General features: G+C 47.5%; 1 protein-coding gene across 4 annotated transcripts in view; it reads right to left on the bottom strand.

Annotated features, from left to right (window-relative positions):
• LOC144116119 (organic cation transporter protein-like) overlaps nt 1-14,673 on the bottom strand; it is a 163,719-nt gene that overhangs the window by 64,477 nt on the left and 84,569 nt on the right. For all 4 annotated transcript variants that reach the window (XM_077650799.1, XM_077650803.1, XM_077650800.1 and 1 more), the window contains exon 2: nt 4,324-4,712. In XM_077650799.1, the coding sequence (XP_077506925.1) occupies nt 4,324-4,680 (357 nt within the window). In that variant the 5' untranslated portion in view covers nt 4,681-4,712. The remainder of the gene's footprint in view (nt 1-4,323; nt 4,713-14,673) is intronic.

Here is a 14,673-nt window from a genome sequence, read left to right as displayed (position 1 = left end):
CATCAAAAGCCAGTCTAGGCTCTATTGCAATATGTACTCAACGAAGAGCTCCAGAAAAGGAGGAAGAACTTCCTCATACATATCACTGCGACATCCCGCATGATATGCGGGATGTCGCAGTGTCACCACTTCGCGCACTTTTTCATGCGCTCCCAGACACCCTTAGAGCGTGCGGGGGTGGCCGTCTCGGTCACAAAGGAGATGCACTCGACTCAGCTTGGCAAGCTCAGCCGGAGACCACATACCAAGTGACAAGGGGGTTGGTCGTTTGGTGCCCAGCTTTCGCTGGTCGCAAGCCTGAGAATGGGTCGGAGCCAAAGGTTCACTAAACAAAACAAAGTTTACACAGCAGAGACGACACAGAGGATTTGACAATCACTCGTACGAGCACATACAAAGTGATTTATAAATACAATGCAACTCATGCAAAGTAACAATCGAGAGAGATGACAATTTAACAGAACCTTTGCACCAAAAGCGCACTAACACAGAGACAAACCAACAAAACACAATTTGTTCACCGTGCGCTGCGACAGTCCGACTACCTGAGGAGCATGACGGGGCCGATCCGCAGACTGGCGCACGTTGCCTCGCTGGTCGGTGGCTGGGCTCTGGTGTCCTCCCGGGAGTCGAGCGGGCGCGCTTCTCAGAAGCTTAAACGGCGACTCGGGCTCACAGACAGCGGTTGAAGCCCCTCATCTATAGGCGCGGTCTGCGTCTGTTCGTTCTTCGCGCCAAGGCAGGCGCGCAAATACGCGCAGTATCAACTGCACTAGCTCCTTCTCCTTCTCGCGCCGGGCGCGCGACCCCATTGGTTGAGAGTGGAAACCGCCTTCCGGAAGATTCTGGGGCCTTCTCGCGATGAGTAGCCACCGGCGGGAGAGCGAAGGGTAGAGGGTTTCACTTTAGCGCGGCCATGGTTACCCCCTCTCCATCGACAATGACTAGAAACTACTAGGATGTTCTAGAAAAATCGATGGCGCGCGCGGCCATGTTTCCTTTGGCGCCGCGTCGGCGAGCTTGGTGTAAAGGGCAGCAGCGCAAGCAAAGTTACGTGCTCTCCGCTATTCCTTCCCCGCTGTTTTTTGTTTTATTTTACCACGCGCGGGCGCCATTGCTTACATGCAGCGCCGATTTTTCGAATATGCGCCAAATTTTGTGACACTGCCCCTTCCTTTAATAATATTGTGCAACAATATAATAATAATAATAATTGGTTTTTGGGGAAAGGAAATGGCGCAGTATCTGTCTCATATATCGTTGGACACCTGAACCGCGCCGTAAGGGAGGGATAAAGGATGGAGTGAAAGAAGAAAGGAAGAAGAGGTGGCATAGTGGAGGCTCCGGAATAATTTCGACCGCCTGGGGAAACAATATTCACAAAACACAAAACTCGTGCGAACATTCTTGCGCTCACAAACCTAATGGGGAATGCCAAAATACACACAGCAATACAATGATGTCTACGCGCACACAACACTTGACAATTGGCAAAATTCAATACAAAACGCCACACGGCAATACATTAACAAAAAACAAAAAGGGAGCATTAAAGTCCGAGGTATGCTTGCGCCTATACTCCCAGATTCAGCCTACAGAGTGGGCACGGAACAGGAGTGTTTCCCTCAAGTTTTCGGTCGCGCTTTTGATTTTCTTTCGCACGCGACTCTGGCCGTTCCTCCTGTCGCGAGCTCTGCTCTTTCGCGTTTTACGGAGGCTTCTCTTCCGAACGCGGTTCTTACACCGCTTTCTACTCCTACTCCTCTGTGTGTTTCTGCTCGGATTTCGAACCCTTCCTCTTTTCCCGCGGCTAGCGCGTCTGTTGCGAACAGATTTTATGGCGGTTCGGTCATGACGGCTCCACTTTTCTTGTGCTTCTTCTCGGCTTGCGCTATTCTGTTTGCGCGAACGTTTCCACACTGAGTCCTTTCTGAAAGATGGGCTCGTTCATTTCAGCATCTTTTTCACTTTGCCGCGATGCTCGTGCAGCTTGCTTGCACCCGATTCAGCTGTCTTCAGCTTGGTTCTCTTTTGCCCTGGTTTCTTCCTGACCTTCTTCCGAGGTCTGTCTTGTTCGACTGCAGCTGTGTCGGTTTGCACGATTCGTTTCTCTTTCTATTTACTTTCTTCCAAGAGATTCTACGGGGCACGCACACCTCATTTTCACTTGCATAATCCGAGGTGGGGTCTCGCGATGAAGCTACTGGTTAGGCTCCTTTTAGTTCTTTGAGCCTTGAACTTTCTTCCAGTGTTCCTCTCTTGAGCTCGTCAATTTCAGATCACTGGTGCTTCATTCCTTACTTTCTACGTTCGCCTTTCTCACAGGCAAAATTTTCATGACAATCCCCATCAGGAAAGGCCTCCTCGCTGCTCGAGGATTCACTCGGAACAGATACCGGTTCTTCACAGAGGGTGCTCTCCTCAGCTGCAAGTGCTTCGGAGCTTTCGTACTCTTTGATATTTGACCAATATGCATCATGCTTGCGACTGCAACAATCAGCCGTGCAGCACTCTGACTTCTCGGTGAAGCTCCTGCTTTCTTCCTCAACTTCAAGCGCATTCCTTAAGGTCCCCTCTGACTGAGGTGTCAGGTTGGCCGGCTCCTCACTGGCTACTGCATTGGTGGCAGCTTCCCTTTCACTTCCCTGAGGAAGCGACACTCCGGTCTGATCCTCACTCTCTTCAATCTTAGTTTTAGGAACTCGCTGTTCCACAACCACACTCTCACTAGTGGAGCTAGTTGCAACCTCTTCCGTGGTTGCCAACAAATCAGACTCCTTAGTCTTCCACCCGGCCTCTCCGGGGGTAAGCTCCACTGGCTGCCTGACGTTGTTCAAACGCCGAACTTCAGCAAGCTTCTTAGCAAGGATTGCATATTCTCTGTGAAATCATTTTTCTCTTTCTTCTCGTTGTCTTTGTATCTCTTTCTCAGCGGTTCCTCTGGCGCGCTGTCTTTCTCTCTCTCTTTCTTTCGAACCTCTTTCCATTTCTGGTCCACCAGCTGAACAAGTTCACCTCCCTTCTGACCTTTCTGAATGCCTACCTCAGCTATCTCCTTGAGATTCATTCTGAGCTTGAACTCTTCAGATGCAGCACATGTCTTCTGCTCTGTGAACCTCTCCAACCGCTTCAGCGCGGCACCTCAAAATATCCCTCTGCTGCTAAACACTCCTTTACGACCTCTTCATAAACTCCTTCTGACTCTCCGTTCTCTGTGCTTACAAAGCATGAAACGTACTCTCGCGGGCGCCAGAATATGTCACCACTTCGCGCACTTTTGGGTGCGCTCGCGGACACCTTTGGAGCGTGTGGGGGTAGCGGACTCGGTCACAAAGGAAATGCTCTCGACTCAGCGTGGCAAGCGCAGCCTGAGAACAGCTATCAAGTGACAAGGCGGTTGGTCTATTGGTTTCCAGTGTTCGCCGGTCGTAAGCCAGAGAATGGATCGGAGCCAAAGGTTCACAAACAAAACAGTTTATACAGCGAAGAGGCGATGCAGAGGATTTCACACTCACTCGTATGAGCACAAGCACAGTGATTTACAAATACAATGCAACTCGTGCAATGTAACAGTAGACAGCGATTACAATTCAACAGAATCTTTGCATCTATAGTGCCCTAACAGAGAAAGAGGCAAACAAACAAACCACAATTTGTTCACCGGGCACTGCGACAGTCCGACGACCTGAGGTGCACGACGGGGCCGATCCGCAGACTGGCGCTCGCTGCCTCGCTGGTCCGTGGCTGGGCGGTGGTGTTCTCCCAGGAGTCGAGCGGCCGCGCTTCTCGGAAGCGTAAACGGCGGCTCGGCTCACAGACAGCGGCTGAAGCCCCTCATTTGTAGGCGCGGTCCGCGTCTGTTCTTCGCGCCAAGGCAGGCGCGCACATACGCGCAGTATCAACTGCACAAGCTGCTTCTCCTTATCGCGCCGGGCGCGCGACCCCATTAGCAGAGCGCGGAAACTGCCTTCCGGAAGATTCTGAGGCCTTCTCGAGATGCGAAGCCGTCGGCGCGAGAGCGAAGTGTGGAGGGTGTCACTTTAGCATGGACAAGGTTACCCCTCTCAATCGACAATAAGTAGGAACAACTCGGACGTTCTAGAGAGATCGACGGCGCGCGCGGCCATGTTTCCTTTGGCGCCGCGTCGGCGAGCTGGGTGGAAAGGGCAGCAGTACAGGCAAAGTTCCACGCTCTCCGGGGTTCTTTCCCCGCTGTTTTTTTTTTTGTTCTATTTTACCGCGCGCGGGCGCGATTGCTTATGCGCAGCGCCGTTTTTTCGAATATGTGCCGAATTTTGTGACATGCAGACGACGATGGCTCACCTCGTTAACAATTGTGCTCTGGTAGACGGACGTGTCGTACTCCCAGCGATCGCATAGAAGTGTCTGGTTTCTGTCCACTGTCCAGGAACCATTGGCGTCCTCAAACACCCGGTACAGGTGGCATTTGGAAAACCTGTTGGCGAACTCGGGTACGGCCCACGACTTCCATTCGTCTGCGCTCATGTTGGTGATGCTGGAGGGAGCGCCTTCGGGCCGAGCGCACCAATGGTCCATGTCTGGAGCCACGATGGGCGTCATCATGTTGGTCCAGGCAGTGGGGAAGGCTCGCAGAACCACCAGAAATACCGTGAGGACGTGGTACAGGCCAAAGCCTCCCAGTACATCAAGGATGTCCATGGCTGATCGCAGCACTTGTTCCCGCTGCCGCTCTGCAAGAGGAAAGAGAATTGCCCAGATGTACAGGGCGTATGAATAATTAATCTGATATAGTTTTATGCAGGGGCGAAATCCAGAGAACCTGCCGGGTTCAAAGCTTCGCCAGTGATACGTTGCTCAGTGGGGACAGCGAAGTTCTACTTACGGTCAAAACCCTTAGCAATTTGTTTTTTTCTTGTATTTGCCGTCCGCGGCCTTCTCGCCGGGGACCCACCAGCAACTCGCCTAACTTTCCATTCTCAAAATCTGTTTCCTCGCACATAAACACTTTAGAACATCCTGGAGCAGGTAAACTGGGATGCGGCTCCGTGGAAGCGGCCGAATATAATCGCGATACTTCCTCTCGATGTTGCACCGTTCACTAGAGAGGAACCAATCATATCCCAACACTGACGTCACTGCAGTGTCGCGAGCAGAGGGACAAGTGTGCGGCCTGGAGGAAAAAAAATTGTAATGCTTCCTAACAGGGATGGCAATTGCACCAAGTTCGACATGAGCTCCGTCAACGACGGCGGCGAAACGCCGACGCAAGCTTCTACAGACTCAACAGGAAGCTTCGGACTTCTTCTTGTGGCTACATGAGGGGAATGTGCTCGATTTCTGCCACCCATATCGCGGGGGCACAGCTTGGAGCGGGGATGGGGAAAGGGGATGTGGGGAGGGGGATGCCCGCTTGCAACGCGCGCTGGTGGTCCGTGATGTCCAGGAAGGCAGGTCCCCGCAGCAGCAGCAGCAGCAGCCGCAACTGGGGAGGGGAGGGTGAACGGCACGCACTGGGAGTGGCGCGTGCACGTCGGGGGCTTGCAGGAGGCAGGCAGCCCATTACCCCGGACCGGCCGAAAGGCTGGGCGGAGGTGGGCGATGACTACAGCGGACGAGCGTGACCGGCTGCTGTGCCGCCACAAGCGCCGTCTGTCAAGTCAGCGCCTCCTGTTGTTTTTACAATTCCTGTCGAGTAGGGCTGATCCGAGCGTCCAAGGTCCGCTCCTATCCTGCTTTCCTACTCTCCCCCGTCGGCTAGCCTTCGCGCCTACTCTACGTCTGTGGAGGAGAGAGCCATCTGATTGGCGCTGACGACGGAAAGCGCGAAGTCATTTTTTGTAACGTGCTCTTTTTCTTCGTAAGGCGCCACTCCGCATCCCTCATGGTCATCACGCTGCCTGTCAGGTATGGACGTGTCGTAGCGCGCGCCGTTCGTGGCGCTGCTGATCGTGCTGCTGCTGCAGGCGCTGGTTTTAAAAGGAGCCACAGAGAGTTGGGTGCAGCGACGTTGGCATCGCTACGAAAGGCTATGGTGGCTTGTTCGAATCCGGTGTGTATTTTAGCTACAATGAGGAAACATTCCGGGAGAGGCACTGAAACTGCCCGGCGGAAGTATTTAATCAGAAGCTAAAGGTAGTCAGTATAAAGTATTGCTATATTGGTTTGCGGTTCAGTCATGTTGAGTAAGTAAAATTGGAGAATGAAATACAGAAGGAATCATATATGTTCCTAAGAAGGCATATTTCGAAACTGCCAAGTAGCAGTCGCTTTCAAGTTGTAGTGGTTGTAGCTTTTCTTTTGCCAGGATAAGCTGCCATCATTACGATGACATTATTAAGATTTTACTCAGTCCTTGGCAGCCTGCAGCTACGATTGTTTTAAGAAGCGAATAGTGAACTTCACTCGTAAATACACGGCGCCGCATCTGATGCCAAAGTGTTTTATGGCTGCCAAATTATCCGCTTGGCCTCAGTTTTGTAACTGCGGCGCTGAGGGGATTCAGTTGTTGGGTCTTCTGCATAGCGGGGGGTTGGATGATCAATCCACGGCAGTGACGGTCTCGTTTTGGTAAAGATTGAATGCAAAAACACTCGTATATTGACACCTGAGCACACGTTAATCTGGAGGCCTGCATTGTGCAACGCCTCCATTACGGTACGCCCCATGCCCCAGGATCCTGCTTTGGCAGGTGAATTTCATCGACCAATAATGCAAAAACATTTGAATAAAGCCGCATACGTGTAGTAAAGGCGCGCGTGCCACAGAGTTTTGGCAACTTCTCACACTGCTTCGACGAGAATACTGGGCGCTCTAGACACTTTAACAGAATGGCTAGGCGAGCGAGCCCGGTTACTTTAACAGAGGAGTGCATTGTTGGCCTCGACATCGTAACCTGAGCGATCCTGTGTGGATTGTGAACCATGTCCATTGGTTAATTGCTGCTGTAATAAGGTACGTGTGCACTGCCATCGCAGGGCAGTGGCACACTGCTTAACCGCTGCACCACTTCGCTGCACCACTTAACAAGTGTTTAAAGAATACGGAGTGCCGTAGCTGAGTGAAATCAATTGAGTACAGTTGAGAGTCATATTTCCAGTCCGCAGTATTTTTATTCGTGCAAGTTAATTAATTAGTTAAGACTAACTAGCGAATTTTTTAAATATTTGCTTCGAATAAAAATAGTTCATTCCAAAAATAAGCATCACCGTGAAAAACAGCCTGCTGAAATGTTTGCAACAAGGTACAGTTTACCTAGTATTTTTGCCTGCTGTAGAAGAAAGCACGCGAGACTCAAAAACTTTCACATGATGCCGGTGCTATATACTTGGGCGCACCAAAACGCGCTCTCAGAAAAAAAAAATCGCTTATCTCCGGAACTTTGTCCCTTCCAGGACTGGGCTACAGAACTTAAGCAGATGCCCTGCACGTGGCGCATGACATGCGTCAGCAGCTGTTGACGAGTCTGCTAAGACTGGACGTCACCGTAAGGCTTAATAACTGTAATAAGTAGTAACAAGAGTCGTTTATGCACAGCGAAGGACGCTGATGTACAGCTTCGTTCGCACCAGTGTCAGCTCCAGCTACGAGAGACGCACGCCTAATTCATAGCGTCGTTCTCCACTGTGCCCAAACCACGCCCTCTCACGCACGCGGCACACTGCGCGTGGTATGCACCTGTCCTTTTTTGTTTTTAAGTGCGCTAGCTCTTAATACTTAACGTTTGTCAAGGACGCGTCTGCCTGCAGTGAAGGTCAGATTAACGAAAACAGTAACCCCGCGACCACACTAAATCACATAGCAACAGTGGGCGCGTAGCTCCTCAATTATTACTTATACTAGTCTTTCGATTCGTTATACTAAATGTGCCAGAATGCCCGCATTCGAAGTGGGACCACTCCCCTCCCCCCCCCCCCCCCACCACGTAACCACCATTTGTTGCAAAAAATCTGGGGGCGCCCGTTTGACGCATAATATTCGAAGTGGTGTCAAATGACTTGGCATGTTCTTGAGGATAAAATTACTAATTGAGATGAAGCCCAAAATATGTGTGGGATTCTTTCCGCCCCCAAACCGTGCCCTCCGAGGACCTTCAGACGGACATAACGGCCGAAACGTTTGTCGCATGAGGTTCCGGATGGTGCCAGCCGATTCGTCATGCTGTGGTGCACACGTTTCTAAAATATATTAACTAATAGAACGAAGAAATATACCGGATGTAGCGAAGGTGGCTTTATATCACAATAGTGGTGCAAAATCCCTGAGGTAGATGGCGATGCTTTTGTCCCAGAAGGGATGTTTTCGAAAAGGAAACATCCGTTGATGTTTGGATTTGGTCTTCTCCACGTTTTCTGAGCCCACCGATGTAAACATTTGAAGCTCCCGTGGCTAACGCTCTTAAGTCAAAAACAGGCATTCTTCGTCGAGAATTTTTTTAAAAATTCTGCCCCTGATTCATTCCTTAGTCCCTTCACGGCTTGGTCCAGGTGTCCGCCCACTGTGCGAGTGCTACTGCGCATTGCCTTTCCTTATCACTACCCTTAACCCTTACGCAGACGCGCACTCTTCGCCAACGCGTCAGCAGCTGCTGGCGCATATTCTATGCGCCCAGTGTGAACGAAGAGCCTTGCCACTTGACAGCGTTGCTCAGGTGGCACTGCTGTCAAGTGGCAGCTTTGGAACTCCGCACGCTTTCTTTAAGGCTGGTAAAAAAAAAATATGCTTAAGGTTGGTACAACAATTAAAAAAAACACCACGAAATTTCGAAGCGAATTTCATCAGTGCACAATGTTTCTCTTCTTCTCCCTGCAGTGATGACGGTCACTTTCAAATAAATCGAATTTAACTTCCCTTGCAAACCATGTAGAACTAGTTGAAGAATTGTCGCTCGCGTTTTTCTTTCAGCTTGACCTCTAACACTCAACGCGTTCTGCAAACCAACGTTACAGACTTTACAGATGCCAGCGCCCTGCTTCGCAAAGCCGATCAGTCGTGGTTTTCTTCCTCGGTCCCGCGGAAAGGATCAAATCAAATCAAATCAATTCAGATTTTATTTTTCTTTGTATAAGGTACAAGGATGGAGCCGATGCAACAAACTACTGCTACCACCAGCTTGTCGAGAAGACTGCCCCAACTCTTGACAACAGCAAAGCCAAATAGTCTCGTTCACATGCTAACAAAGCAAAAGCAGGTATGCATTTTAGGGGAAAGCACAAAGCACTGAGAGGTTTGCACCACAAGAGAGAAAATCAGCACATTGAGTGCAAGATGATGGCTCACTTCATTCACATTGTTACAATATTTGCATCCCAAGAAGACATTTTTCAACATTTCTTAGGCAACCTGGTAATATCAATAAACTCGTGAGTATAATTGTTGAGGATAACAGGAAGAATAGGTTAATAGGGCTGGAATGTAACCCACATCTGGATTTCGTGTGCGGTATCTGAGAACGATTTTCTTCGATGTGGAGACGTGGTATGAACGATTATTGTTTTCTACAGATGTGCAGTACGAGACAGTAAGTCGGCCATTACACTAACGACCAACCTAAACAACGGCAAATCTTTTAAAGTGTTCTGTGTGGGAATCATATATTACGTTAGCTATTATTCCTACAATTTTTTTTTGTAATAACAATAGTTTGTTTAAGTTTGAGTTGGTCGTCGTTCCCCATAATAAATGGCGATACGTGATTCGAGGAATTTTCATCACAGTTGTAAATCAGTAGCTAAATCTTATGAGGTAACACATGCATATAATTGTTTATTGTACCAACAATTCTGCAAACCTTCTTGACGCTCTCTTAAAATGCAGTTCCCAAGTTAGGTTGCAGCAAAAATGAACACCGAAGACCATCACGCTCTCTACTACTTCAATCGGGCTCTCACCAACCGCAACTTTTGGCTAGCAAGCGCGTTAGCTTTTTGGCCGTAATAGGATTCGTTAGTTTTTTTTTTACTGCGTTAAGAGATAATTAATAGTGTTTTCTCCATGCGGTGAACAGGAATAGTGACTCATCAGGTACTCTGTCTACCTTTTGCGTTGTTTTGCGGGTGATTAATAAACATTTGTCGTCTTCATAATAAATGAAAGAAACCTTTTGGTTCGGAAAGAAATAATGCAAATCTTTTACACACAAGCAGAATAAAGTTTGCCCTAGTATGCTTCCCTGAGCAAATCCTGTTTATATGCCTTTATTGTCTGAAATGAATTTGCCAATCGATACCAACTGCATACTTTGTCTTAGATAAGAGGATATAGTAACTCATAAGCGACGCACGTATACTGTATGATCTTAGTTTTAAAAGGTTATTTTCATGCATGCCTCAAGTCATCGAATATATATATATATATATATATATATATATATATATATATATATATATATATATATATATATATATATATAAATATATATATATATATATATATATATATATATATATATATATGCGTGTGTGTGTGTGTGTGTGTGTGTCTGTGTGTGTGTGTGTGTGTGTGTGTGTGTGTGTGTGTGTGTGTGTGTGTGTGTGTGTGTGTGTGTGTGTGTGTGTGTGTGTGTGTTATGAAAGCACGTTGCGTTGGCTCCGCAGGATAAAGGTTTAAGAGCAGTGAGCACTTCTACCGAGACACATTTATTTATCAACCTTTCGACCGCGGTGTGGTCTTCTTCAGGACTGGGACCGCGGTGCGGTGTATACAGTCCTGAAGAAGACCGCACCACGGTCCAAACGTTGATAAATAAATGTGTCTCTGTAGAAGTGTCCACTTCTCTTAAACATATATATATATATATATATATATATATGTGTGTGTGTGTGTGTGTGTGTGTGTGTGTGTGTGTGTGTGTGTGTGTGTGTGTGTGTGTGTGTGTGTGTGTGTGTGTGTGTGTGTGTGTGTGTGTGTGTGTGTGTGTGTGTGTGTGTGTGTGTGTGTGTGTGTGTTTTAAATACTAAATTACTGTCTCAAAATCTTCTCAACGGTTTGTCCGACAGCGTCAATAACGCTGTTTCCGTCGAAAAATACTTGAAAACACCGCGCTGAAAATAGCGCAGCACTGAATACTTAGTGAGGTAGATCGATAATCTCGAGTGCCTCAGCTTTCCCATTGCCTTAGAAAAAATAGGCAAGGTTGAGATAGGCCTGAGGTTTTCATTTATACTTCTGTCCCCACGCCTGAAGATAGTAATTCCATTTTGAATTTTGCTTTTCCCGTGCAAAAACACCGCTTGACATTGACAAGTTGAATACGTGCGCTTATGGGGCTTTTATAGCTGCTGCGACGGACTAAACAGGTTTTATTTGTGAATTGTCGGCTTCGCACACACGGATGTTATTAAATCTACTACCGTGGAGGCGACCTCGTCTTCATTCCTTGGGCTAAAAGAAAAACACGGTACTTTCGTTTGGTAAAATATCCGCAAGTGCGAGGCCCGTTTGTTGCAGTGAAATATTTGAAAATGAAAATTAGTTTGTTAAGAAGTCATTAAAGAGGTTTACTAGATTGCTTTCCGAGAGAAGTATGCCGTCATGAAAGATTGACTCGATTTCGTTAGAGCCATGAGTACGGCACAGCACAGCATCTAATTTTTTCCAGGTCAAATCATATTATTTGGTATCATGCAAACTAAGTTAGAATAGTAGGCTGATTTCGATGACATTTAAATTCATCTTCGATTAATTGTTTGAAGGAAGTTTTTTTAAAAAGAAACGTTTTTGGGATTGATTTTATGTAGGTGATCCTTCGTTATTCAAGGCTTTCAGAGTTTGCAGAGGCAATATCTCAATATAAGCAGCCTTTACTGTACTTGGAAAAGTATCATAGGCCTCCTCAGCATCTGCCATTGAGTATATATCTTCCCATGTAAGGTTGTGCAAGGATTTATTAAGCCCCTCTGGATTTACCTCTGAAATGTCCCGAAGAGTTCGTTTTTCTTTAATTATTTTTAAGGAGTCATTCTTTTCACAGTCATATAAAATCGCAAGTGATCACTTAAACCTTCAGCTATCATACCTACGGTTATTAATGGCGATAAGTGATTAGTTTAGAGCAAATACAACAAAGTTCATGACGTGTCAGTGACATTTATCGCAGCTGAATAACTTCACTGCCGTAAATGCTAGTCATACTGGTTAATAATGTCTGTCTTCAGGCACATTCCAGCAAACTAAGAATAAAATCTCCGCCAACAACAAACTTTTTCGGTTTCAAAACAAAAAACACTCTCAAAAAAGGTACAGAATTAGCCAAAACACCCATAAGATGGTATATATATATATATATACCAACGAGCAAATGCTCACTGCAGTATATTACAGCTTCATAGTCGTCGGTTAAAATAGTGTAATCGGTTTCAACATAGCAATGAAAAGACTTGTCTACGAGTAGAGAAGCGCCATCGCCTATCTTAGTATTTCGAGCAACAAAAGATGGTAGTATACTCTTGTGCGGTGTACATTTTTTAATGATTATCGTACCAGGTTTCGGTCAACATGATAAATGAAAATGTAAATCTGAGGATGTCAAAAAGCATTTCTAAATGTTTACCGCAGAATGACCGTCAAGATCTAAAAAGAAAGCTGGATGTAGATCTTTTATTTCTGCGAGAAAAATAAAGGTGCAACAACCATGTTTAATTACATGTCACTATCTAGCTTATACTTCGATTTCCTGAAGCGCCATTTACGACTTTACGACGACCAGTGCACCCCCAACGTCTGAGAACCTTGGCGTTCGTGTGCCAGACAAAACAGAAGATGTTTACTAAAGCATAATCTTTCGCCGTCGATCCGAAACAGCTCTCGGTTGCACTTTGTCAGCTTCTTTTTATGATCAATGATTTTTCGCTTTCGTTTTGCGCTACACCCGAAGAAGGGGCTATCAAGTCGGGACACAATACGCAGCGACTTGTCTGTTTGCGACTGTGCTGGGCATTTTATAGATTGTATGGAACGCCAACTAATAACTCCTACGCAACGGAACTCCTAATAACTCCACAGGTACTAAAACCGTGCTTCGATTCCATACATTCGTGGTCCAGTTTGATGCTTTCTTGTTCGCTACATCCATCATCTTCGTTTATAAACGCCGGCATAATGCCGAAGACTAACGGTGCGCCGTCAGATTGAGCGCAAGAAATGCAAAGATGTCCTCTATAGGAAATGGTCCCCGCTAAATCAATAGTTTCATGGTCGGACATAACAAATGGACAGCAGTGGCACTTTTAAGTTTAACAGATAAAACTAGCAGGCATACATCGATGTCAGCACCAGTGGTCGTAGAGGCATGAATACAGGGATGGACACAGGCGTACAAAACAGACACTGCCACTAACCTGCGAAGAAATAGACTGCCGCACAGGTGCAGCTCAAGCAGTGCGCCACCGCCCCTCCGTGCTGACACACGCGAATGGAGCCCATAATTCTACGCGGTTCCTATCGTAACGATGGACCTCTCCTGGCCAGCGTCGTCAACACACGTGCGACCGGCATGGCGAGAAAGCGTGGTGAACAATGTGCAGGAAATGCGAAGGCTGTTCTTATCGTGGAGGTAACGCGGCAGGCCCACGTGAGGAAACGAAGATGGGCGTCTTGCTTACCCCGTCCAGTCAGGGTGTTTGCACAACAGGCATAGGGCTTCTGAGCGAAAGCATGGACGTATACTTTCAGTGTTTGCTAGTACCGTTTTCACCAGTGTAGAAGCGGTATCTGTTGCGCAACAACCGAGCTTACCTGCTCAAAAATTACGCGATTCTCCGCTGGTTGCTTTCCTTCCCAGTACTCCCATACGATCAAAGGCTGGGCATCGTCTTCTGTCGTAATGATCGGTATCGAGAGAAAGGAAAAGTGCGAGCAAAGGCGAAGGCATCGATAACTTCGGCCCACAACTAGAAAGCAAAATACGCTATACGTCGCGCCGTGTCGTGAACTGCCACGCAAGACGCCCACGGGCCGACTGAAGGGTGCGTGATGACATGAAGGGCCGGCAACATCCACAGCGGTTGCAATGACACGTCTCCACACATGACGCAAACACGTTGAGTTCGGCGACCCAATCGGCCTCAACTACGACTTCCCGTCGCACACGTCTGCATCCCACAGTGGCAGAGTACCAGCCGTGCCATTCATGAGCGTCCTGAAGGCCGTCGGATGATTGAGTCTTCTTATCCGCTCAAAGAGGCAGCTTGCTATGGCGTCACTCTCAAAGGACAAAGAGCGCCGGAGGTTTGGTGAGGGTGCCTTACGCAGCAAATGCGCCATTAAACACAACGCGCAGAAAGGCTAGACACAACCACCGTTAACATGCTTGCTCGCTGCATGGTCGTAATGAAGAAGGCCGTTCAACTGGCCGAGGAATTCTGCGCTGATTTTTGCGGTGGCGAAAATAGTCATGAGACTACTGACGGCGTCAGTGGGACCTAGGAAATGGGTATCCCGCGGAAAAGGAAGGATGAAGTAGGGAAATATTTATATTGGATGAAGAGGGGAAATGGGGAAAAAGAATATCAACTCCCTGCTGGTCTATGCGAGGATGACAAAGACATTCAGCTAGAAAAACTTGCCATCCTCCGTACGTAATGCCTCAGTGCTTCAAGAGTACCAGAAGCACGGAAACATTTTCCTAATTCATGAAAAAGGAGATGTAAAATGGTAGGGAAATCGCAGACCCAATTGGCCAACTGTCTATAACAA

This window comes from Amblyomma americanum, chromosome 1 (assembly GCF_052857255.1).
Source record: "Amblyomma americanum isolate KBUSLIRL-KWMA chromosome 1, ASM5285725v1, whole genome shotgun sequence".
Taxonomy (NCBI): Eukaryota; Metazoa; Arthropoda; class Arachnida; order Ixodida; family Ixodidae; genus Amblyomma; species Amblyomma americanum.
The sequence above is the reverse complement of the archived record's forward strand: the minus strand, read 5'-3'. Positions and strand labels throughout refer to the sequence as shown.